This window comes from Apteryx mantelli, chromosome 1 (assembly GCF_036417845.1).
Source record: "Apteryx mantelli isolate bAptMan1 chromosome 1, bAptMan1.hap1, whole genome shotgun sequence".
In the NCBI taxonomy this organism is placed as follows: Eukaryota; Metazoa; Chordata; class Aves; order Apterygiformes; family Apterygidae; genus Apteryx; species Apteryx mantelli.
The window spans coordinates 221,563,371-221,587,885 of NC_089978.1; the positions used below are offsets into that span (position 1 = coordinate 221,563,371).

General features: G+C 47.5%; 1 protein-coding gene across 2 annotated transcripts; it reads left to right on the plus strand.

Moving 5' to 3' along the window:
* Positions 1–875: 875 nt before the first annotated feature.
* On the plus strand, positions 876–23,956 carry CALU (calumenin). 2 transcript variants are annotated; one of them, XM_067317603.1, is made up of 7 exons: positions 876–933; positions 8,765–9,001; positions 14,897–15,090; positions 19,064–19,230; positions 19,698–19,758; positions 20,614–20,813; positions 21,306–23,956. In XM_067317603.1, the coding sequence occupies exons 2-7, from the start codon at positions 8,781–8,783 to the stop codon at positions 21,408–21,410; spliced, it is 948 nt and encodes a 315-aa protein (XP_067173704.1). In that variant the 5' UTR covers positions 876–933; positions 8,765–8,780; the 3' UTR covers positions 21,411–23,956. The 2 variants fall into 2 exon arrangements, with proteins under 2 accessions (XP_067173704.1, XP_067173705.1); XM_067317604.1 differs by lacking the exon at positions 14,897–15,090 and adding an exon at positions 15,160–15,353.
* Positions 23,957–24,515: the final 559 nt, after the last annotated feature.

Genomic DNA, 24,515 nt, shown 5'->3' on the forward strand with positions numbered 1-24,515 from the left:
CATCCCAAGGCACGTGTGCCTTTTATTGACAATACATGACTGCTCGGTGCGGCACTGTGAAACAGGCGGGTGCCCTCACGCTGGGCCAGCTCCCCTCACTTGGTGGCTTTTCTGAAGGGAGGCAGGCTGTTTGGAGCTGAGCAGCACCGCGCTGACAGGATCACGGCCCCAGCGCTGGAGGCCGCAAGGGGCAGTGGCACCCGCCTGGGGCATTTCAGCAGGAGACGCCACCAGAAGAGGCGAGGTGGCTACTTTGGCCACACCGAGGCAGACAGGGGCAGGTATCACGGCGCCTCTGCAGCGCTGCCCTTGGCTGTGAGGAGGGCTGCTCCCCCTCCACGCACGGCGCCCGCGTGGGGCTCAACATGGCACCTCGCCCAACCGTCGCCGCCTCCCTTTTCCCGCCCTTTCCAACCGCCGCCGGCGCGCGCACGTGACCGCCTCCCCCCCACCCACCCCCGAGCCCCTCATTGGCCTGCCGCGCCTGCGCACTGAGGGGCGGGCGGGCGGCGGGAGGGGGGTGACGGCCGATGAGTCGGAGCGCGGGGCGCCCCGCGGCGCCGCGCGAGCCCACGTGGGCGGGGCCGCCGGCCGGCGCGCGCGTGAGGACGTGGCGCTTTCCAGCCAATCCGCGCCCGCCTCCCTGGCGGGAGGAGGGGGACGGGAAGGGGAGGCGGGGCTCCGGCGGGCGGAGGGGGCGGGGGCGGGGTGGGCGGGCGGCGGGCGGAGGGAAGCAGGGGTGGGCGGGCGGCGAGCGGACGGGCGGTGGCAGCGGCCAATCAGAGCGCCGCGCGTGGCGGCGGGGGAGGCGGTGCTGCGCTCCGATTGGCCGGCGGCGGGAGGCGAGCGCGGGGGGGCCGTGCGGCGTGGCGCGGCGCCTACTTCCGGTCGGCGGAGAGGCTGAGGGAGGGCAGGCGGCGGCGGCGGTTCCAGGTAACGGCGAGTAACAGTCCCGGTGCGGGGGGAGGTGATGGGGGGGGCGAGGCCCTCAGCGAGGTGCCTCTCTTGGTGTGTGTGTGTGTGGGGGAGTCCGGCTGGCACGGGGCGGGGGGCGCGCTGGCCTGCCCCGCCGCGGCGGGCCGTTATGGGGGGGGGGGGGGCGGTAACGTGGCACCGCCCGAGCGGCCCCGGTATGGGGGGGGGGCCGCCGGGCCGGTGCTCCTATCTCCCCCCCCCCCCCGTCGCCATGGAGACGGGCCGCGGAGGGGGGGGGGGGTGCCGGGGCCTTTAGGCGCTCGTGAGGGGAGCGGGGGCCGCAGCCCGGCGCCCGCCTGGGAGGTGCCTCTCTCCCCCCCCGCCTCCCGCCCGCGGGACTCCCCCGGCGGCGTGGCCCCGGGAGCGGCCCCGGCTCTGCCCCGGCTTCCAGGCAGCCCGGCCTCCGCATCTGGAATAGCGTTTGGCTCCTGCAAGGTCATCCGCGCTGACCTGGGAGGAAGCCTCCGAGGAGCGCAACCGCAGGAAGTGTGAGCTGGCTTCTTTTCTCTATATCAAGTAGTGCTTTTTTAAAAATTATTTTTCTTTCTAGCTAAATGTTAGCAAAAAAAACCCAGGCCTTCAAGTTCTTCGTATACCAGCTGCGCTCGTAGGCATTTGCTTTTGTGCATAAGTTACTACTTTCTTGCCAGGAACTTGTCATAGCTTCTGATAAAATCACACGTGCCTTAGGTACCAAGGTGATAAGTTCTCTATTAGTGCCGTAAATTACATAGCAGGGCAAACAGGCGGGCTGTGTTATCATAAATGGCGCATTAACTCTACAAGCTAATCCTGATATTTTAAGTAATCCTTTGATATCTGTGCGGTTGTATCTGTCTGCCTTTTTGCAGCATGCAATGTGACATTTTGCTGACTGTCACTATTTGTCCTGTATGTCACTGTGACCTCTGCTGTAACTGAGCTTTTGAAATTCAGATCATCAAAGCTGATAAATATTCCTCTGTAATCGACTACCAAAGTCACCTGCATAGCGTCAAACGCTCCTCGTGTCTTGCAGCCAGCTGAGTTTGCGTTGCTCTCCCAGATATTTCAGACTGCATCGTGGCTACGGACCAGGTTTGCTGGTGTAAAATGGACACTGTGGCTGTAGAATGGACTTAATTGCCAAAAAAAAAAAAAAAAAGCCTGGAGAGTAATTCCAAAATCGCAGGGATTTGTGGTGTTCATGGCTTTTCTGTGCGCTAGAAGACAGGCCAGCTAGCCTCCCAGGTATGAACTATATTTGTAGGGCTTCAAAAGAGGTTTTTCAGCTATTGATCTGTCATGAATATTACTGCAAAAAAAGCACAATGCAAACGGAGTCCAGAATTCCTAAATAACTTGAGGTTCCCGTGAGACCCTGTTGCAAGGGAATACTTCTCAACTCCATGCCACTAATTGATGCTTCTGTCTTTCCTGTGGTTCACCACCAAGAGCCTTTTATATAGGTGATTTAGCAGAACAGACTGCTATTGATAATATAGGTTCCATGAGTGGTTTGTGGTTTGCTGAACTGGGTGGGGAGGGGCAGAGGAGAAGAGGGGTGCACATCCTTCAGTCTAATGCCTTACTTCTCCCTTAACTGTGAAGTCAAAAGGCTCCAAGAAAAGTCTTGGGGTCCTGTTGGAAGAGCAGCTGATAGCCAGCAGAAGCTGTTATGGTTTTGAAATATTAATGAACAAAGCTTCTCCCCACCCCCCATCATGTATTAAAACAATATTTTTAATAGTAGAAGTAACACTGATCGCTTCCATGGTACCAGATGTGATGCCAGAATGCTAACTTGTTTGAGGTCAGGTTGTCTGTACTGTAACTTGTAATTGCCTCTAAACTTCTAATAGCTGCTTTGTGTGGACCTTGATTGTGGATAAAATTGCCGTATTTAAACTGATTACAAGAAAACTAGTGTTTTAGTCTGACCTGCTCTTAGAATTGCTGTGAGGCTAATGTGTCTCTTCCCTTGGCCCCCTCTGAGCTGAATCCAGTGGCTATGTCTGGCTTGGCAGGTCTTCCTCACTTCTAGCTGTCTGTGTTGGGTTGTACAAGAGTGTGTTGCTTCCAGTAATTTGTGGATACGTATTCAGAGTTTCTCTTAAGTAATGCTTTAAATGCCTTGGTTTCCCCCTCCCCCCCCCCAACACTGAAAATGTTGATGTGTTTAAGTTGCATCAGAGGAGGTGACTGTGTGTGTGGGGGGGGTTGTTTTGTTTTTTATTCTCCTTGGAATGAGATGGAATCACAAGAAAGAGTTGTTTCCACTGAAATGCTCTTGTACAACCCTGTTCCAAAGCAGAGCTGCAATACTGAGGCTCTATAATAAGATCGCTTTTCATCTCAATTGGTTTTTGATTGTCCTGTCCCCAAAAGGATGTGGCTTTTTTCCCCAAGACTGATGTTGACTGTAAGGCTTATTAGAATTATTAGACTGTAAGGCTTATGGGCAAAGATCTTCATGCGAACAGGAATTAAATCTTTCTATTCTGCTTTTGAAGGCTAGACACAAAGGGACAGGGTAGGCAATTAGATAACCAGCATAGGGAGAATCACCTGGGGGATTCCGGGTATTGTTCCTCGCATTATAAAATCACAAGGGTGTGCTAGTAACCTTAACGTAAATAAGTGAAAATGTTATGAGAGGGCATAATATGCAGAGAGCAGTTACACGAAGAGAAACCACCTCTATGCTGGGAGTTAGTTACGTGCTAAGTGCCTGCAATAAGTGGAGCTTCTCTCCTGACAAGGTTAGTCTGTAAATGTCTGTTAGCACTTGCACCTTTCTCTGAAGCATCTGCTACGGCGATCTCTGTCTGCAAGCGCTATGCAAAGCGTTAGATGAGTGTTCGAGCCAGGCATTCCAGTAATCATGAAAAGGATTGCTGGCACACAGGTACCGGCACTCGCTTCATTGTGGGTGGCTTGTACGGGCTGTCTCAAAGTCCTCGCCCTTCGTTTGTCTTGGCCTGTCTTTTGGCTTGGTAAACTTTCTGCACAAGTGGTGCGAGAGTTCGTGCTGGCAAGGCGTGCCGTCGGCTCTCTGCAGTCAAGGTAGGATGTGTTATTTGCAGTGATGTTTGTTTTTTAAAAAATACTTTGATATTTTGGTTGCAGTATTATCTTAATTCAAATGAAGTTCCACAAGGTGTGGCAAGTCAGGTTTGCAGGGGTTTGCCTCTAGAATTTTTTTTTTTTTAAACAGATCAAAAAATCCCCAGATCCTTTGAATATCTTATATAACTGAGTAGTACTAGTTTATACTGATGGATAATTCTTGCTGCACAAGCTATGAGTTGAGAACAGCTGCTGTTCTTGCAGATTTTCCATATTATGTTAATCTCCTTTTCAGACACTCTAGTATGCTTTTTTTTTTCCTTTCAGCTAAACTACATCTTAAGCCTTTCCTTTTATTTAGACTTACGAGCGGTCAAAAGCCTGTGATATCGTTGCACGTTTTCCCGAGGAGGTCCCTGCAGGACCTAGAGCCTGTGCTCTGTGGCATTGCCCTCTAAGTCCATGCTTCAACAAGAAAGCGAGCTGTAGGAAAAACTGGAGATAATTGTCTTGTCTTTCGTCTTTTAACTTGCTTCTGACAAAGGTCAAAAGCTTAGGAGAAAGTAACTCCTAACAGATGATTGTACAAGGGCACGTTTAAAGGCCTCTTGCTGAACTGTCGGTTGTGGCAAATAACTCGGTCCTCTGCAAGAGAAGTGGAATTCCCAGCTGTGATGCTGGAACTGCAAGTAAGTGTCTGGGCGGAGTTGGGCATCCCTGCCGACCGCCTGAACTGGCTAATAAATGAAGGAGTGTGGAGAGGGGCATCTGATACCCTGCTCTCCTCGGGAGCCTGGGCTGAGCTTGGCGCGTGTACGAGAACTCGCAGGCTGGATCTCTCTGAGAACGGGGGGGCCACGCGGTCCCCTCTTGGTACGGATCACTCGCTCTTCCTTTAAAATATGCCTGTTGGTGGATGTGGTTGTGGCACTGTCGCTCTTTCTCAATGCAGCTGTGGTTTCTAGCTTTCCCTACGGCCAATTCTCCCTTCAGAAAAACTGGCAATGCTCTGTGCTCTTCTGAGCTGGGATCCTTTACTTTCCTTGCAGGCTGCTGCTGCTTCCTTGCCCCCTTGCCTGTCCTGAGCCTCTCGGCCATGAGCTTGCTGGGCTGCTGGGGCCTATTCCCTACCCTTCTTGAGCTTAACTTAGTGAGCCTGGCTGACTTGGACCTGTCTGCTTTATGCTCTTGGTTCTTGCATGGCTTATTTGTTTGGGTGCAGTGCCTCGCTTGTAGTGCGTTTGTGCCTCCCCACGGAGGTGCATGTTATCGTTTGTGCACTGCTGGCTTGGAGGTCAGCATCCCATTGGAAATGGAAGACCTGAGTTCAGTGTCTTCCCCTGTGTCGGGAATCAAACACCTCTCTTGAGAGCATACCTTAATTGCAGTGCTAGACGGCTTCACCCTTTCTCTGAAGCTAGAGCAGTACATGCAGAAGAGAAATCACGATTTCTGGAGCAGCGCAGAGCAGGGATGCTTGCTGCCTTGATTTCTGGTGCTCGCTAACGAGAGATGCCTGGCAACTTTGTCCTGCGAAGACAGAAGCAGTCATAGATGTGTGAAGCAGACTTAGATATGTAGTAAACAATACCTGAGCGTCCAAGTCCCTCGGCTTCTCTTACAGCATCTCTGCCTGACTGCTAGCACGGTATGCCCGCATCCGAGAGCCGTGCGAACCGCTGCGTGAGTGCCAAGCTCGCCGTGGGTTTGGGTCCGAGTGTTTGACTCAACTTTATACCTCGGGCCTTTAATCCCGTTGAGCGGCTTAGGGCGCTTACTCTCACTACCCACAGATAGCTGCTTGTGAATTCTTGCTCGTCGGGCTCGAGGATCGGCGAGCAAGGCATTTCGAGCGTTAATTATGCCCCTTGTGGGGATGGAGCCTATTGCAGCCTTCTCATTTTGTGCCTGCCCATGTGTTGTGGCGCAGGACGGTTGCATCTTCAGCTTGATTATTGCGATAAAATTTCTGACTCGGCAGGTGGAATAACAGCCTTTAAGACAAAGTTGTCTACATCATTAGTACCCAACTGGTAATCTGATTAATTCATTTTTACTTGCTGTGACTTACTTCGATACATCTTTAACTTCCCCAGTCCTTTCTGCTAATAAAATGTGCCCATCTGCTAGCAAAGCATGCTCTCCTGCAATCACTGTCGTTCTGTCTCTTAGTTTCTAGCTTTGTGCTGTTAATCTTCCTTGGTTCCTTCTTCCCTCTTGCAGGTTTCTTACAGAAATGATATTCTCTGTAGAATATAAATTCTTACTGCTGTTTTCTGATGGTGGCAGGTGGGGAGCACTACAAATGCAGGCCAAACCAGAGAACAGTCATAGACAGGGTTTTTCAACCTGTTAACTGCAGAAAGAAAAACATCTATCTGTGCCTTTATGGGAAAAGTGTGTAGGGCATGGCGACCTGAAAAATGTTATTTTTTAATAAAGTATCTCTGTAACTGTGAATAGTCTTTGCCAGTTGTATATCGAAGTGTTCCTTTATTCTTCAAATCGTTTAGCAGGCTGACCTAACTGTTTCCAGCACTACAAATATTTAAGGTAAACCAAATTCACTTGGAATTTTTTTCAGGGCTTAGTCATTCATCTCTGCATCTATTTTGTTCCCTTAGGTAGCCCAGCACCTCGCTAGAATGCGTCGCTTAATCTAACTGCAGTGTTGCTGTAAGCCCTACTGTGCTCATACTTGCAAATTTATTTTGACAGTTTCAAGGATAATGTTCTTTGACAACAGACTTAATTATTTATATTATCTATGGGACCTGTTTTCATCTCACTTCGTGTCCTCTGGGTGTGAATATCACTTAAACACAGCATGATTATGATAACATAAGAGATCAAGCAAATATAACCTTTAATCCATCTGAGAATACTTCTTTTGTGGTGAGAGCGGCCCTGACACTTGCTGTGATAACTGCAAACGATTCACATGACAGACAGACTGTGCAAACCCATTGGGTATTGCATGGGGTTTTATGTATTCATTTCACTGCTGCCTGTATCATCTTAAGCAAATATCAGTGAAGTGGTTGACCCTTCAAATAGGGAGGAAAAAAAAAGGGGGGGGGTCTGCTAACATAGTAAAGCAAGTAGGAGAGTTACCTACCCAATTACTTGAGAGTTTGTAAGGTCAAGGGATTTTTTTTTTTTAACTGCCTAGAAGTAATTTTAACTGCACTGACCTTTTACTTCCGGTTTCTACAGAATAGAACTTAGTTTTATGAAATTTTTCGGGCAGGACTGTGCAAGTGGAATTCAGTTTGCATAGTGTAAGGCAATTTGATTCCACTTCTGGAGATGTGGGAAGGCATACTTGAGAGAGAGTATGATAACTGCTTGTTTTAAGTTTAGATTAAATAGATAAAGATGGTTAAAAAAGTCACTCTCAGAAGTATTCCCTTTTGTTGCCTGGGGAATTTAGATTGGTCTTTCATCTTTTTTTTTTTTTTTTAAGAGGAGAAGGGAATACAAGGACAGCTGACATAAGCCTTCATTTTATATATTAAAAAAGAGGCTAAGCCCTGATCCCTTAAAATATCAGTTTAAAATAAATAAGCTGGAGCTGCTGTTACTCTTTCATTACTTCAGAATGCATTTCGGTTGAACCTGTTGACCAAATGGCTACTGCCTAGATCTAATCAAACTTGATTAGTACAACTATGCTGACTTAAATAGCTGTAAGTGTATACCTGAGCGGCCTAGAAGCTCTTCAGCTCAAGTCTCTGCTTGTGATCTTTCTCTTACTGTAGTTCCTGGTAACAGTGTCTGCTTCTGATTTGACTGCAGTTTTACTCCTGGAAATTGCATGTACCCTGACTAGGATATGGCTTCCACGTTTCTGTCCAGAGCTTTCTGCGCAGAGATGTGCTGTGAATGTGCAGTCAACACATCCCTGATGCATCGGAATTACCGTGCAGACGTTCAACAGACGATCTGTGCAATAAATTGCTATATCCTGGGTGCATCTGTCTCAGTGTATGTTTATCATTGACCCAGCATCTATGATTGTTTTCCAGAAAAGTGTAGTAAGTCTAGTGTGTCCTGAACTAATTTTTTTTTGTCTTCATAGGTGAAATATATGTGGGTAAGATTTCCTTGTAGCTCTGACCCAGGATGTCAGAAGTCCTGGATGAGTATCTGAAATCATCTGGCTTCCTGTGGATGAGATATTTGGGTAGAAAAGAGGGAGTTTCTTGGGAAACCTAGCCGTGTGGTAGCCTGAGCATGGGGGTCAGTAAAATGGGTTCGGGGCCTGTGTGGGGAGGGCAGCACGTGGGCAGGAGAATGTGAAAGCAGAGCACAGCCAACACGGGATGGTAACCAGCTTAGCTATGCCTGGGTAATAGACAATCTGTCGTGCGTGTTTGACATGCATCTTTCAAATTCCTAACTAAACACATTCTCATTATATCAAATACAGTTGTTGCTTTCTGTAGTATGGAGGGACTCGTTTGGAGCTCGTATGACAGATTTAGGGAGTGCCTTGCTGAAGGAAGCCGCTTGGAATGTGGGTTAGTAAAGGTCTCTGCAAGTGCTATAGTAATTCAAAGGCTGCTTAGCCCAGGTTATTTGTATTGATTCATCAATTTTTTTTCTGTTACAATAGTGAAGACAGGATGGAGAGGTTTTGGCTTGTGACCCTGGAACCTGCTGCCAGCTTCATATTGCCCTGGTGTACCTATCTGTTGCAAGCAAGCTCTTAAATATCTCTTTTGTTGCTATCCCATAGGTTCATCTGAATCACCATGACTATCCATCAGCTTCTCTTGTGCCTGTCTCTCTCTATGGTTTGTATCTCGAGCAAACCCACCGAGAAAAAGGACCGGGTTCACCACGATGCCCAGCTCAGTGACAAGGTCCATGACGATGCGCAGAACTTTGACTATGACCACGATGCTTTCCTTGGTGCGGATGAGGCCAAAACCTTTGATCAGCTGACACCAGAGGAGAGCAAGGAGAGGCTTGGGTAAGGAAAAGACTTGAAACAGAAATCTAGTTAAGAAAGAATTAATTCACAGTTGACTTCACTGGCCTTTTGCAAAGCATTTAAAAGAATAACTGTCATTCTGGCATTCACTTATGTTCTCTTGCATGTCAGCTGGCTCTTTTACAGAAATATTCTAAACTCTCGAGTCTTTTAAATCTTGTTTGTAAGGCAGCAGTAGCTGAAATTTAGTGACGTATACCAAGGACGGTTATAAAATTATGTAGCATATTTACATCTCCATTTTCATCAGAAGCAATTGATCTCAGCGTGCAAAGTCATCTTGAGTCATTTCAAACTGAGGCGTTGCATGCTGAGCATTGTTTCTAAGCATTTGATGAGCTCCCCAAAAGTACAAGGTATAAATCAAAATAAGTGTCTTTCACTTTGCCATACTTAAGCTGTGCTAAATGTAGCTTGATGGTCTCCAGTTACCACTTGCTGAATACAATCTGACTCTTGCTTCGGGGAAGATGAAGGCCAGTGGGATTGCTTGAATTCTCCTGTTTGTTACTTGTCCCAATTCAGAAGTAGCTGGTTGCTGTGCAGAGCACATGCATGGGTCACAAGCTAGTGAGAACAGAGTATCTCTTCAAAATTATCTTCTGCTTCATTGCTTTCCCTCCTGTTGCCTCCTTCAGACCTCAGAATAGGGTGTTTATAGGATATGGTAAGTGTTGGACTTAACAATTTCTGCTCTCCAGCACTGCAGGGTGTGTCCTTGGTACATATGGCAACAGCTGTGATCGCAGTTGTTCGCATTTGGCTTAGAAAGGCTTAAACCTTAAGAGGTTTAGTCTGAAATCTTTTTGTCAAAGAGACTCCTGTGAGGGCTGCGCTCCCACCCTCCTCCAACAAGTGCTAGCGTGGCCCTCCCTGATGAGTTAGCTCCTTAATCTTAAAGTTGGAATCCTTCTTATCAGTGTATCAGAAGAAACTTATTGGAGGGCTTGCAATAGCCACACTAACATTGGTCCCAATTACTCTTTGCCTTTTAGGCTTTGTATGTTTTTTCTGTCTTGCTGGACACTAGACTGGTTGCATTAACTTCCTAACATGCTTTCTGCATCCTGCCTCTAGTTCTGATGCATGGGAGGGTCCCCGCTCCAGAGCAGTAAGGATAGACCTAGCTGGCATATGGAGTCTTCTACTTGCAAATTGAACATCTAGACTTCACATTATAGCCGGTGGGGTGATGTTTCATACAGACAGTGGAGTTTATGGTGTACAATGACTATTTTGGGATGTGACGCCCTGATTAGAAAGGGGCCTTGAATGGCTTAGTTAAATGTAGGTGCTTCGATGGATCCTGCTCTGAGTAATGTAAACCAAACAGCAGAAGGCTTTGCAGAGTGGGTGGTGTGGGGCTCACCTGAGCTCTTTTGCATGGAGCAGACCATTCAGGCTACCAGCGCTGGGTGAGAGGTAGCCTTTGACTGCCACTCTTATTTAACATAAAGGCTCTGCAAAGACATGTCTGTTGGTTCCTTATGTCTGCTATAACGAAGTTTTCACTGCAGGCCCTGAAGTATGCTTTTCCATTGGGGAAAGTTTATCCTGGGAACTTCATAAGCTGGGAAAACTATTTCTGGATCTGTTAGACCACTGGATCCAGAGCAGTCTCATACAATGGCTGATCTTGAGAGAGGTCTGGTGGAGAAGAGCCAGTTACACGACGCAGTTACAGAGGAAAAACTTCTTGTTCTCCTAAATAGTTGTTTGGGTCTCATTTGCAAGCTGCTCTTGGGTTGGAAGGAGATGGGGAAGCCAACTACAAGAGTCGGCAGGATTCCTGTGGGCAGGAGAGCATGCTTGCCTCATGCTCGGAGGGAGCGATGGGCCGCAGAGGGGCGGCACCATTGAGTGAAATCTGCCGCCTGGTGAACTTCCTTGAAGACCAGTGCTGCCTGGATGTTAAGATAGTAGATTCTGGGGTCTGTTTGTGATGCTTTTCTAAGAGTCCTGTTGGTCTGTGAATTGCAGACTGAGGCAAATTTGTTGCTCTTGTGAGGGAGATGGTCTAGAGTGCGATCTCTTGATCTGTTCCCCCTGAAGCATGAGTGCAAGCAAGAGAAACAACAATTCAAAGCTAGCTACTTTTATACAGAAACACGCAAGAAATCCTTCCCTCTGCATTGTTTTCCTAACCTCTAGGCTTTGTCATGGCTTTGCACTTTAATTTCATTGTTCTGCTAAGTTATCTACTGGAAAAAGCTGGCCGTGGAAGTTGGGCTAGGGTAAGAGTTTCCACTTGGATGTTTCAAAGAGGCTGTTCCAAACTGCTCTCTGCCTTGACATAAACCTTTTTTTTTTGTCAGAGACAATTACATCACACTTTCCTGAGTCTGAATGGGTTTGATAACTTTGTTGTGAATGCATAATTATGTAAATAGATTATGTTTTGATAGATGTGTTTTTCTGTGCTGTTGAAAGAACAAGGTTTTCCAGGGGGAAAAGTTTTTGCTCCAAAGCATTCAGTGGTCCAGGATCCAGGTTTTGTGCCAGTCTTCTCACTTCCCTGTGTGATAGTATTCCCTGGAACAAAAAAAGCTCATGTGATATTAAAGACCTTTCTTATGGGGTTCCCAGGACTCTTTTGAAGAGCTTGTTGCTCTGTGTATGTTGTTTTTCTTTAAAGGTTGCTGAATTTGGGGAATACTCTGCAAGCTTCCTGACAGTAGTGCTGAGCAAACGGAATCCTGTTGCTTCCTTAGAATGACCTGAGTCAAAGCATTAAAGAGTGGGAAAGAAAAGCAGTGTGTCAACTGCAGCTGCAAACGATCACAAAACATCTGGAGCATGGTGCCCCCCCCCGCCGTCACCCTGCCAACACACACACAAACACACACATGCACGCACGCGCTTGCTACCACTGCTGTGGCACATTACACTGCATCAATATGTGACAAAGCTGCATTTTTCTTATAGCTGTTAGGGGTTTCAGGGCTTACGGTCTGGCAAATCTGCCTGCAAGCATCTGGTTGCAGCACTGTTGTTGGACCAGTCGAATTGGAAGATTTAAAAGCTGCCCAGTTCGTTCTGCAAGGGCAGCTCGCAGCAGGTCCCTGCAGCCGTGCTGCAGCTTCTCCTGGGCTCCAGGTGGGGATAGTGTTTAGCTTTCAGTTAACACTATTAAACAGTGAAGCTATTCTCTAATCAAATGTCTGAATCCCCAAGTACTGCCCTATCTAGAAACTTACCCTGGGAAAGTCACCCAGGCTTTACCAAAATCGCCCTTCTTTACCAGTACAAATTCCAGTACTTCGTTCCAGTGTTATACCAATACATCTCCATGATAACCGCTAATGCAGCATGCTGATGCATGTTTGATATCAGAGCCCTGGGCAGTAGTTAATTCATAGCTGCTTACTAAGCTGATAACTAATTTCTCATGTCTTCTGGCTGGAGAGTTCACAGTGGTTTTGGGTGGGATCTGCTACTGCCCAAATCTTGTCATGTGGCTGCTCTGTTCTGCTGCATCTTTATTTTGCTAATACTGCAGGTTGTTCGCTGTCTTCCTTTACAGAAATTTTTTTAAGACTGGCAACGACTCAAATTTTATAGTAGCTAAAGCATCTGAAAAAAATTTCAGTGGTGTCCAGTGCTTGAAGGCTTTTTATGATAAAGTTATGGAAGGTTAATGACCACCTTTCATGGAGGACATGTTCTTCAGAGGCAAAACTATAGTGTTAAATTCTTGAACAGACACATTTTTACTGATTTCCTGGTGCTAAGCCCTTATGTTGAGACTCAGCCTGCTGTTTAACAGCTTGCAAACGCTGTGGTAGCCCTCAGCCTGTACCGTGGCTTGCAGCAGTGTGCTGCTCTTGGCCACAAGAAGTTAAAACGGAGACTAGCCGGGAGTGACAAGCCAGATGGGGCAGCTCAGGGTTGCCGCCTGGGCGGTGGGCCGCTGTCCCCATGGGCTCTCCTCCTCGGAGGTGCATATCCAGATAGATACGAGCGCCCCGAAGAACGGGCTTGTGATCTGCTGCTCCCTCAGATGGGTGCTGAGGTTCAGTCTTTGTGTCACTCACAGAACTGTCGGTACTGAATCTAAAGTGTTTTTGAGATGACTGGTTACGCTTTCATATAGCAGCATTAATACGGTGTTAGGAGACACCACAAACGAGACCGTGTTGTCCCACAGGTTTGAAAGAAGAGAAGGAGCACGACGGGTTTTACTTGTCAGATGTGACAAATGTTGCATGCTCTTATGTGTAGCGTTACTGTCATACTCTTGAATGGAAATGCGATATGTAAAAGTTGAATTGCTTCTCTGAAACAGCTATATTAACATGCAACTGTAAAATGACTTGGGCCTTTGAAATGCCTTACGTAGTGTGGAAACTGCCAGCTACCACAGGTAAAGTAAGATGTCAAGCTGAAAGACTTTTCTAGAAGTAAAGAAAATGCATTTACCAGTCTTATCCCAGCTACCAGGTTTCTTGTTTTTTTTTCTGTGAACATCCTTGGCACAGTTTTTGAAAGCAAATCAATTATGAAACAACAAAAACCGGAAACTAAATGCAGGGTGATTAAATAGTCCAGACACTGTAATTTTGACTCAATTTCAATTTGGTGTTTTGCTTCGCATTGGTGCTCTGTTTTGATCTGGGAATAATAGTCCCATGGTTCTCTAAAAACTGTCTTGAGAGTAAAGTTCTTCAAACTACTGGGTTTGAATTTAGGATTACCGAATGTAAGAGAACCAGCTTCAGATCGAACATTCCTACTAAAAGGAGAAAGGAAACCTGGTTGACAAAACAAAACTCTTTGGAAACACAACGGGCTGTCATCCCTGCTTTTAATTACCGGCTGTTGTTGGAGTGAATACCTGATGGAGAATGAAAGTTCATAATACCGAACTCCAAATGTTGTTTTTGTGAATACACTGCATTTTACAAACAGAGTGCTGCTGGAACTAAGATGCTAGGAAAAGATTAGAGTTTATTTTGGGAATGGCCGAGGAGAAGAGTTTTGAGGCTGTCAGACCATTCTAGCTTAACTTCTTGCTTTTGCCATAACTGGGTATCTAACGCAAAGAGTTATGAATGGCAAAGACTTGCACAGCACACTTTTACTTTAATGTGCTGTGCAGCACTAATCTACAAATTGCGTACAGGAGACTTGCATACATCTGCGTATGTATCTTTGCATTCCTTCAAGCGGCTTTTCTTCACAGCTGCTGCTAAAAATAAAGAAGGCATGCAGTTTCTCATCATGCTTTATAAACCATGCATCTCTAATTTCTTGCTTTGTAAATTGGTGGGCATCGTGCTTGGGTGTGTTGATCTGACATCAATGTGGGGTGGCTTTTCATTGCTCTGTCCTAGGAGGTTCCTCGCTGCACTGTTTGGGCACGTAAGCAAGCTAGAGCTGCATATCTCGGTCTTTGTATTTCTTCATCAGTGCAGTCTTTCTGGTTTTGCTGTAAGTATGTTTAAGTGTTTCACTCCCTTTGTGCTGTTGTGGTGGGAAGACATGCAACTGGGTCTCTTTCTAGATCTAGCAACAGCGACAAAACGCTCTAGCGTAAGACGCGCTTCCTGAAGAATACAAAAACTGAATGGCCTGAGGGTGAGCAAGTCGGTGTTTCAGCAGCTTGTGACTAAACTGCGCGTTGCTTTGAACTGCTTTGCAAAAAAGAAATACTGGTCACTGTGTCCCAAGCAGTGACCAGTAGGCGCACGGACTACCGAGTTGGAAGTAGTTTGTCAAATCTGATACAGTAGTGCTGGAACCTGATAATAAGCAAGCTGACTTGCTCACTCTTGCGTAAAGAGTATGCCACCAGTTCAAATGCTCTGCTTTGCTGAGTAGAAATAGAGCCTCATTTCCCTTAACTTTTGCTGGATTTTTCTGCATTTTCTACAGAAAGATTGTAAGTAAAATAGATGAAGACAAAGACGGGTTTGTAACTGTGGAAGAGCTCAAAGACTGGATTAAATTTGCACAAAAGCGCTGGATATACGAGGATGTAGAGCGCCAGTGGAAAGGGCACGACCTCAATGAGGACGGCCTCATTTCCTGGGAAGAGTATAAAAATGCCACCTACGGCTACATCTTAGGTAGGTCTCTACTCTTGGGATAAAAGCTTTGCAGAGCTGGCACTTGAAACTTGCTGTTTTGTTTTGTAGAATGATTGTAGATAAGATAGACACGGATAAGGATGGGTTTGTGACGGAGGGGGAGCTGAAAGCCTGGATTAAGAAGGCCCAGAAGAAGTACGTGTATGACAGTGTTGAACGCCAGTGGCAGGAGTTTGACATGAATCAAGATGGATTTATCTCCTGGGATGAGTACAGAAACGTGACATATGGCACTTACCTTGGTAAGGGGCAAGTTGTCAAATCTGGTGGTGGTCTTTAATCAATAAAGCAGAAGTGTGATGGAACAGAGTAAGAGCTCTCAACTCCTCCTGAAAGTCTTAGTCTGAAAAATCTTCTCTAATTGCCTTCTTTTGGTACGCTGGCTTGGTTTGGTGCCTAGTACACTCTGCACCTCCTCCCCAACCATGTGCTCTGCTACACAAGTGGAATTTAACGTTTGCTGGCATTAATGAAGGACAATCTAAGGAAAAAAGAAAATGGTGTAGCCATGTGGAAAAACCAAAGGTGAAGTTCATAATGAATATGCAGTTTTGTAACTCTGCTTTATTGATGCATTTAATCATGAAATTCAGCTCAAAATTCAATCTGAGCAGTAATTTATTGGTTTAATTAAAGGCATATGGGGTAACTTTTTTGTCTTCTAGCTTTTGAATCTCAAGCTATGGGTGGCATTTAGTACCTGCAAAAACACACCAACCAACCCATGGCTATAGAAGCCAGTTGTTTCTGGGTATCTGCATTCTTCTTGAGTCTGCAAAGATCCCTAGCAAAGAGAATCTTTCTTTAATCATTTTCTGAAGCTCTGCCCGAGGGAGCATGTGCACACCTCAGTTTCTCCACTTGTCCTGGCTCTAGCTTTAGACCAGAGCTTATGCGTTTTGGCAGAGAGACAAAAGCCAGAAGCTCTGGAGAGAGGGGGGCTGGTAGGACCTGCCAGTTGCCACCACTCTTCCGGAGCTTCTGAGCACTTGAAAACACTATGAGGAGTCAGGTAGGAAGAAGCTCTTCTGGGGTTAAGATATTGGAAAATACCAGTTCCTCTGCCAGTTGTTCCTGTGGCCTGGAATGCATACATATATGGTATGATGAGCTACCTCTTGAAAGCATGAAATAAAGTTTAATTTACTAAATATCTCCAAAGATAGTAAAATGCTCTGCAGAATGTATGGAGCATGTTGCCTCTCTTTTCCGGCTAATCCATCTTCCCTCAGGCTGTTTCTTCAGCTTCCTTTGAAACAGTCAGTTAAAGCTCCAAAGTTTGCTGTATTGGTGGCAGGATAAAGTCAGCCACCCTGTGACTTTATTACGGCTAGAAACAAGTCTTATACTATATAATTGAAAAGGGAAAGCTATTATTTATTGAGATCCAAAGAACTTCTAGCCTTGGAAAAAATCTGATATCTATACTTTAAAATTCAAGATTAAAGCGGGGAGAAGAGGTCATGCTAAAGGCTTTTATGGCAGTTTTTGAAGTCTGTGCATCTGGATTTATGACCTGCAGGTGTAGGTTATTTAAAAAAAAAAAATCCTGATGAGAAAAGTGTAACACACTCAAAATGTTTCTAAAGCCTAATTTGTAACAGACCGGAGTGCCTGGACCCCATGACGGATGATATGCTGTAAAGATCTCATCGACGTGAGCTTGGGGCTGGCGCTTGACTCCGAGTGCCCTTGGCAGATACTGATAAAACCTATTATAGTGCAGTGCACTGCTGAGTGTTACTTCTGCATAGTTTTGTTCTTACTAAATACTTAAAGGATTGAAATTACCCCGGTCTTCCTCGCAGCTGCCCTGCTGGACTCTACCTGGCAGAGCCATGTATGTGTAATGGCTTGGCTTCCTACTTGTGTTTGAACAGGAATTGCTTTTCCACAGTACGTTTCTGCTGAAATATTCTTGTCTCTTACAAGAGACTCTCCCCTCCCCTCCCTTCTCTCTCCTCCCCTCTTTCTGGCACCGACAACACTGGAAATGCCTCTCAGGAGTTTGACACGCAGCCAAGAAACATGCAGATCCCTTAATCTAGTTAAGAACATCCATCTTTTGTCGTGTGGGAGCTGAGAGACCGTGCTCTCTTGCTGTGGCTCTCTGGTTTATTGGCTGGCTTCGCTATTTAGTATTTAAAAAATGCTTGCCTTTTGTCATCAAAATGAAATGCTGTTTTTTGAGCTCCAGTCCTGTATTAGTCACTCGGCTGTACTGAGTGCTGTAGCGAAGTACTCTGTATTTCAGTGCGCATCGGCTCAGTGCTGTTGCTAAAGCCTGTTTCTGTGGATCTCAACTCCCCTTTCCACAGGGAACTGTGCGCTATATTGAGCGATAGATATCAAGAGCTTATTCTTGAAGTAAGTCTCTTTAAAACCTTCTTAAAATAAGACTATAATACCATAGTTTTGTTCTTCAGTACCATCAGATTCACTTGTCACTGATCTGTTCTCAAACCAGGATCCAAAAATCACGGTGTTTATATCTTCGTGTTGTTCAGGAATATTAAATCATCAAGGCTTACGGCTTTGCTTTCTCATGGCTTCAGCTTCTAAAAGCCCTTTCTTTTATCCACATAGATTCCTCAATTATTTCCCTGAATAAAGCTTTATCAGAGATCTCACTTGTGTAATCAAGGCCAATGACTGTAAAATGCAAATGCTGTTGAGTCTATAGTTAAAACCTTTTGGGGGAAGAGGGGCAAACCTCTTTCTCATGCAGCCCAGCAGTGAATGGTCTGCCAGCGTACAGATATTCCTATTAACTCTTGCATCCTCCTTGTTAAATAGTTGACTTGCTTAACTATATTAACAGTTAAATTTTAAAAAAAAGTTTAGTTAAATTGCTTCACAATTCTTTGCTATTTGCCACCTTTTAGCTCTCATTAAACTGAATAAAGCTATTTAGCTTTATGTGCAACAGCCAACTTGAATCACCCGTATTAAAAGGACTTGCTTTTAACTTGTGCGACGTGCTCCTTTTGCTGCGGTTCATGCAAATTAAAGCTGATGTTGAGGTAATATAGTCTAACTTAAAAAGGATTTGTAGGTACTGCTGTGGACAATGAACTTGCAGGATACTTGGCATTTAAAGGTAAAAGTTCAATGATAGCATAGGAAATTACAGGATTAATTGTGCCTTACAGGTGACTTAAAATCTCCTTACTGGCTTCTGTTTAATAGTTGGCTAGCATCACGGCTTGTATATAGCTGCTTAATCCTGTGCCTTTTGTCCTAGATGTAAACAGAGACGGGGCAGAGCCTTTTTTTAGGCAGGTCTGACTATTACTTAATTTCAGCCCGCAATTGTTTAGATGCATCGTCCTTTGTCAGTGTTTTCCCTTTAAAGTGTAGGATGACAAACAAAGCAAGTTTTAGTACACCGAAGTTTATCTATAATTATTGGTGTGGTTAAATCTAGTCGCCATATGCTCTCAGTTACTCTAGCTATGGAGGCACAGAAGCGTCCGGGCGCTCGGTGATGTTTCACCCGCTTTGAAAATGCCCCTTTGGTGGAGGAGCAAGATCCTGTTACACATTCTCATCCAGAAATAGCCTGGACCTAGCCCCTCGCCTGCCCCGTCTCTCGCGCAGAGGAGGTAGAGCCACCAAAGCCACGCCAGGCCAAAAAACAATGTTCCATTTCGCGCAGAGGAATCTGCCCGGGGAGGCTGGGAATGCTTCGTGCCCGCGCTTAATCTCTTAAAGCTCCGAAGCCGGTTGCAACTCCTCCTTCTCGCAGGGTAGATGCAGCCTTTAGATTCCTAGTGAGGAATTGCGGGCCGTGGCTCTCTAAAGCTGGGATTATCTTGACAAAGTCTTGCAAATTTTAATTACTTTGGTTTTGGGGTTTTTTTTGTTTTTTTTTTCGGTCGGCTGTGAGCGCAGGGAGACTATCCCTGAATGAGCTGACCCGGAACGGCTGTGTCTTGTCTGTTATGCCCAGATGACCCAGACCCCGATGATGGGTTTAACTATAAGCAGATGATGGTGCGGGATGAGCGGCGCTTCAAAATGGCTGACAAGGATGGAGACTTGACTGCTACCAAGGAGGAGTTCACTGCCTTCCTGCACCCGGAAGAGTATGATTACATGAAAGATATAGTAGTACAGGTGGGTGAGTTACACCTGGGAAGCTGTGAAAGAAAAGTGCCCTCGCATAAGCTAATGCTTCTTGCATTTCAGTAGAATAAATGGATGGGCAGGACTGAAAGTCGGGGACTTGTGTCTCCTCGGTCTCTCTGAAGGTTCCCCAAGGCTGCATCCAGTGCTTTGCCGTCAGCACCTTTGCAATAGGTGTTGCAGAGAGACTGTGACTCCTCCATTGCAGGAGGCCCCAGGCAGACTAGACAGATACCAGGAACGGGTGTGGGTGGAGGTGATTCCCCCATGGAACTGGGGGCTGGACAAAATGGTTCCTTCTGACCGTGGCCTTGCATCTTTTAAAACTCCCTCCTGAGGCCGTCGCGGTTCTGTATCTGTACTGCCACCCAGTAAACTGGTGCAGAGGGACTTTCCATGCTCTCTGAGGACGGAGCACCTTGCTCCGAGCCCGACTAACAGGGACCTTGTTGTTAAAGGAAACCATGGAGGACATTGACAAGAACGGAGACGGCTTCATTGATTTGGAGGAATACATAGGTGAGTGACTCGTTCCTTGGCTTTGACGCTCTCCGTTTCGCTTTCTCTCCTCTTTCTGCACGCCAACACAAAGTAGCCTCTCGGTCTGCGCGGCTGGGGTGCGGTAGGAGCTGTAGGCATGTGTGCTCTCCCTGCCCTCCCCCTCCTGGAATTTCATTATCTCTCTTTACTTCCTAACTTTAGACCCGCGCTGCTCCTCAGCCCTCGCTGCTGACTTCTGAGTTAAATCCATAAGCAGTGACAGACGCTGTTTGTTCGGGATAACTGGTCAGAATACCAGTGTGGTTCCAGACCCCTAGACAGAAGGGAACATCTGCTCTGAATCTACGGTGTCTGCTCTTTAATGTGATGGGGCCTGCCAGTTGCAGAATATCCCGGCCTCTTCTCTTGGCAGCAGTGGGACATAGAACAGCTGCCCTTTTAACACTCATTATCTGAAATGGAAAGCTTTGGTATTGGATAAGGATGGTGATAAGTACATCTGACTCTAAAATATGTTGATACAAACACTGCATGTTTCTCTAAACTTATTTGAAGGAACACTTTATTTTGGGGACGAACTTGCTGAAGTAAAGAGACTCAGAGTACGGGGCCACTTGATCCTTAAATCTGAGATGGAAGGGTACAGGCTCTGCTGGGCTGGCTGGTTTTGTTGTTGTGCCTTTTAAAGCAACAGCCTGTGCTCTGATCTTGGATCTTAACCAGGAGCACCTGAGACCTGCCCTCCCGCCAGCTTGCGCACAGAGGTGGAGGTGCGCGCGCTCATCTCCCTTGCCCGAGCTGTCTTGCTTCCCTTTTGCTTTACTCGCGTGAGACTGTGCTGGCGTCGGGATTTGCAGACTGTGTCTCTTCCAGGTGACATGTACAGCCACGATGGAGACACCGATGAGCCCGAGTGGGTGAAGACGGAGAGGGAGCAGTTTGTGGAGTTCCGCGATAAGAACCGCGATGGCAAAATGGATAAAGAGGAGACGAAAGATTGGATCCTCCCCTCGGACTACGATCACGCCGAGGCTGAAGCGCGGCACCTTGTCTACGAATCGGATCAGAACAAGGTGGGGTGGCACCTCCTCTCCTCTGGGCTTTTGTGCTTAGGTGCTGAATGTCTTCCAAGACATTTCTCTTCCCTTTGACCATAACAAGGAGGGCTGCTGAGGATCTCTGATCCGTCTGTGAGAGTTGGGCCTGTCTCTCTAAACTTCACAGCTCTGAAGCCTTCCTTTCCCAAAGATAAGGCTAATACCCTTTGAAATGGCTTGGCAAGCGCTGTCATTAAGTTATCTAACTAGAGTTCCCTCACCGCTCCCCTCCCGCCGGCCGGGGAGCGCTCCAGCCGCGCTACTAGCAGGGCAGTTCAACGCTGGGTACCCTGGTAGCGTTTGGGGCTCCTGGGCAGCCTTCTCCTCCTCTCGGAGCGCTCGGGGTGAAAACGCAGGCTGTTTCCGTCGCTGTTGTTCCGGAGCGGCCGTGTGGGTTTCCTCGGGCAGGGCCGGAGGAGCGGAGCTGGTGCGGCGCGAAGCTGAGCTGGTGTGTCTGCTCTGTTCTAGGACGGCAAGCTCACCAAGGAGGAGATCGTGGACAAGTACGACTTATTTGTGGGGAGCCAGGCCACAGACTTCGGGGAGGCCTTGGTGCGACACGATGAATTTTAACACCTGTACAGAGAAACCTGTTTCTTAAATAATTTATTTTTTACAGTTTCTGGATTATCATGAGAAACATTTTCGCTACTGAGACTGTTATTTCAGGCTATGAGGTGGAAAAAACAAACAAACCTATCCCGTCCTTTTTTTCCTTTTTCCCAAAGGGATGGGGACTCGGTGTTCTGAAAACCAACTCTCATTATGACACTTTGTGGTTTTTAGATTTACACTTTGTTTTATGGTCTAACAAGTTCTGTTTATTTTTGTATTTGTTTTGGTTCCATGTGAAGTGAAGAATACGTACTCTGAAAAATTAGTGGTAGAGCAACGGTAACAGTTCCCCTTGCCCTACCTCCCTCTCTCCCCTTTAATTTTTTTATGTACTTAGCTACACAGTCTTTAAAAAAAAGAAAAAAGAAAAAAAATAGCCAGGGAACAATAGGGCCGATAAAAACAAAAGACAAATAACGCTTGTTTTCGACCAGGATACGCAGATCCAATCGAACAGGGCCGTAACGTCAGCTTGCAGGAAGACAGTCCATCTGTCTTGCACAGATGCACGCTTTGCTTCTCGCCTCCTGTTGCCAAGAGAAGTGCAGGTCGGGATCGGTTCTCCCGGGGCTGTACCGAAGAATTTGGGGATAGCCCTTGACCGTAAGCGGTCGACCTGCCAGCCCTGTTCTAGCCGGCTTTGCAAACCCCAGCCGAAACGATGGCAGCAAGGCAAAGCTCTGCCTGCTCTTCTCCCTGGCTTTCCTCCAGAGGCCTCCGCTGCGGGAGCTGAAACAGCTTCAGCTCCTAGTAAGGCAAGTGTGATCAGGCACTTTTTAACGAGAAACCCTTGGGGGGGTGGAAAGGGGGAGGGGGGGGAGATGTTTTACACATGCTGCTATAATGCTTCAATCCGGAACGCTCTGTTTAGTCCCTGGCTCTTGCAAACGCAAATAGATTTGTACCAGGGTAGCGCAGAATTAATCTGCTAATCAAAACCACGCAGCTGTAGTAAACTGATGTGATGTCAGCCTGGGTGTCAGACATGGAAATCCCCCGGGAGAAGGGAGCGCTTTAAGTTGGGCCCTTGCCTCAAATGACGGTGTGGATGCTGCAGCTCGCTCCGCTCCATGGGATCAGGGGGAAGGAGTGGGATGGGCTCCCGTTCCTATTTAAATGGCTTAGACGGCTGAAGATTGGGTGTCGTTTGAAGTGCCTTTATCTACCAGAAACGGTGCAAAGTAGGAATCTGGAGGTGAAATGTGGTAAAAGCAGCTGACTAGAAAACGAGGCCCTGCAAACTGGGGGGAAATGCTCACTGAACCTTGAATTTAACTGCTGGGCACCTCCGCTCCTGCGCGGTGACTTAGCGGGTACCTGTTTGACACGTAGCGTTAAGCAGCGTTCTGATCTTCATGGGGTTTTTTTTTTTGGTGTTTAACCATGTATTCCCCGCTTCTACCAGGGACGTTCTGCTTTTTGAACCGCAGAAAGCAGACCGCTTACTGGCTGCCCTGTCCCAGGGTGCGCTTTCACGTCCCTCCGTGCCGGGAGAGCCGGGGCCGTGGGGGACCCCCGAGGCCCTTCCGCGGGGCTCGCGCGAGGGAGGGAGAGCGGGAGGCTCTCGGCTAACCCAAAGCAATTGCCGTTCTGCGACCGCGGGTCTTTCTTCTCTGCAATGTCCTGTAAACACTAACGTCGGCCTGCTCTGGCCCCTTACCTGGAATAAACGTGGACTCTCTCTGTTTTAATTTGGTCTGTTTCAAGGATTAAAAAGCTTGAAATGTTAAGTATATATACTCCTATTATTTCATGTAACTTTCTTAAAGTAACACTTTTGATATAACTTGAGACAGCAAATCAAATAATCATAAGCGTTGTATATGAGGTTTGTACGGTATACGTGCCTTTGGTGTTCCCCCCCGAAACGTGGATGTTATCACTCTTGGATGTGCTCTGTGGTTTGAACACGAAGCCAGGAAGAATCACGCTCTGATAAACGAAACTCGCGCACAGCGAAGGAGGCCGTGGGCCTCGGGGGCCCCGTTCCCAAACGCGGACTCTCCCGAGCCCCGCGCTTGGAACTAATTCGCTTTCTTCCTGGTCTCTGCCCATCCTGTCCCCAAACCTCCCCCCCCCGTGTCTCGCCGTGGTCGACTCTCTCTGCTTAAAAGGCTTTAAGGCTTTGAAACGGCGAGTGCTGCTTCAAAGCCGCGCTGACGCAGCTCGTCAGCATTAAAGACGGTTCAGACACTAAATTTGTTTTACCGGTAAAATAATCCCGAAGGCGCGGTGGCCCGGAGGGGTTTGTCCGTGTTCAGCGCTCCGCAGCGCGCGTCCTTCTGTGTCGCCGCTGGTACCGCGTCCTCTCAAGGTGAACGCAAAGCTGGTGTGAACCAGATTGCACACCCCAAGGTGTTTATTCCTCGGATACTAGGCCTGTAGGGATTTCTTCTTTTTTTTTTTTTTTTTTTTTGGTGGGGTGTAAACAGTTTTATAACGATGCGAGACATGCAGGTTAAGAAAAGAATTTATCTGTCTTTCAATAAAGCCGTTTACATTCAGTCGAGCTGGGCACGCGTGGTGTGTTACGGCTGCGCGGGTTGCGAACGATGCCGGGCTGGCGCGGGAATTACCGAAACGCTCGTTTTAGCTGGAAAGCACCCGGAACGCCGGGCAGGGTCGAGGTGAGGGGAGCGGCTTTGCGTTTCCGTGCCGCTTCCCGGCACACGCGGCTCGGTAGAGCCGGCGGCGAGACGCTGCCGCTCTCGGCTCCGTCGGCTGCTCCGGGTGCCGGCAGCACACGTGGAGCTGGGAAGTGGTTTTCTTGGCCCCGAGCGGCTGCCTGGAGCAGCGAGCGCTTGCTCCGGAGAGGAATATCTTAATTTGGAAGTGTTTAGAAATCCCGGGGAGGTCTGACGCAGCGCGGCCCCGGCTGCCCGAGGGCTCGGCCCTGCTGTCCCGGCCAAGGGGCTGCGTGGCACCCGCCGGCTCAGCCCTGGGACCCCCCTGCCAGCCCCACCTGGGCACGGGGTGGGGGGCCACATGCCCCACCAGGGGGGTGCCCCCCATTCCCCTGGGTCCCCGGCTCCAGCTGGGCTCTGCCATGGCCCCATGGATGGG

Bases quoted from the DNA above. Each gene is read 5' to 3' on its own strand.
- CALU (XM_067317603.1), top strand. From the start codon at position 8,781: ATGACTATCCATCAGCTTCTCTTGTGCCTGTCTCTCTCTATGGTTTGT. The intron at 15,091-19,063 runs GTAGGTCTCTAC...TGTTATGCCCAG, and splicing joins CACCTACGGCTACATCTTAG to ATGACCCAGACCCCGATGAT. The intron at 19,759-20,613 runs GTGAGTGACTCG...TGTCTCTTCCAG, and splicing joins TGATTTGGAGGAATACATAG to GTGACATGTACAGCCACGAT.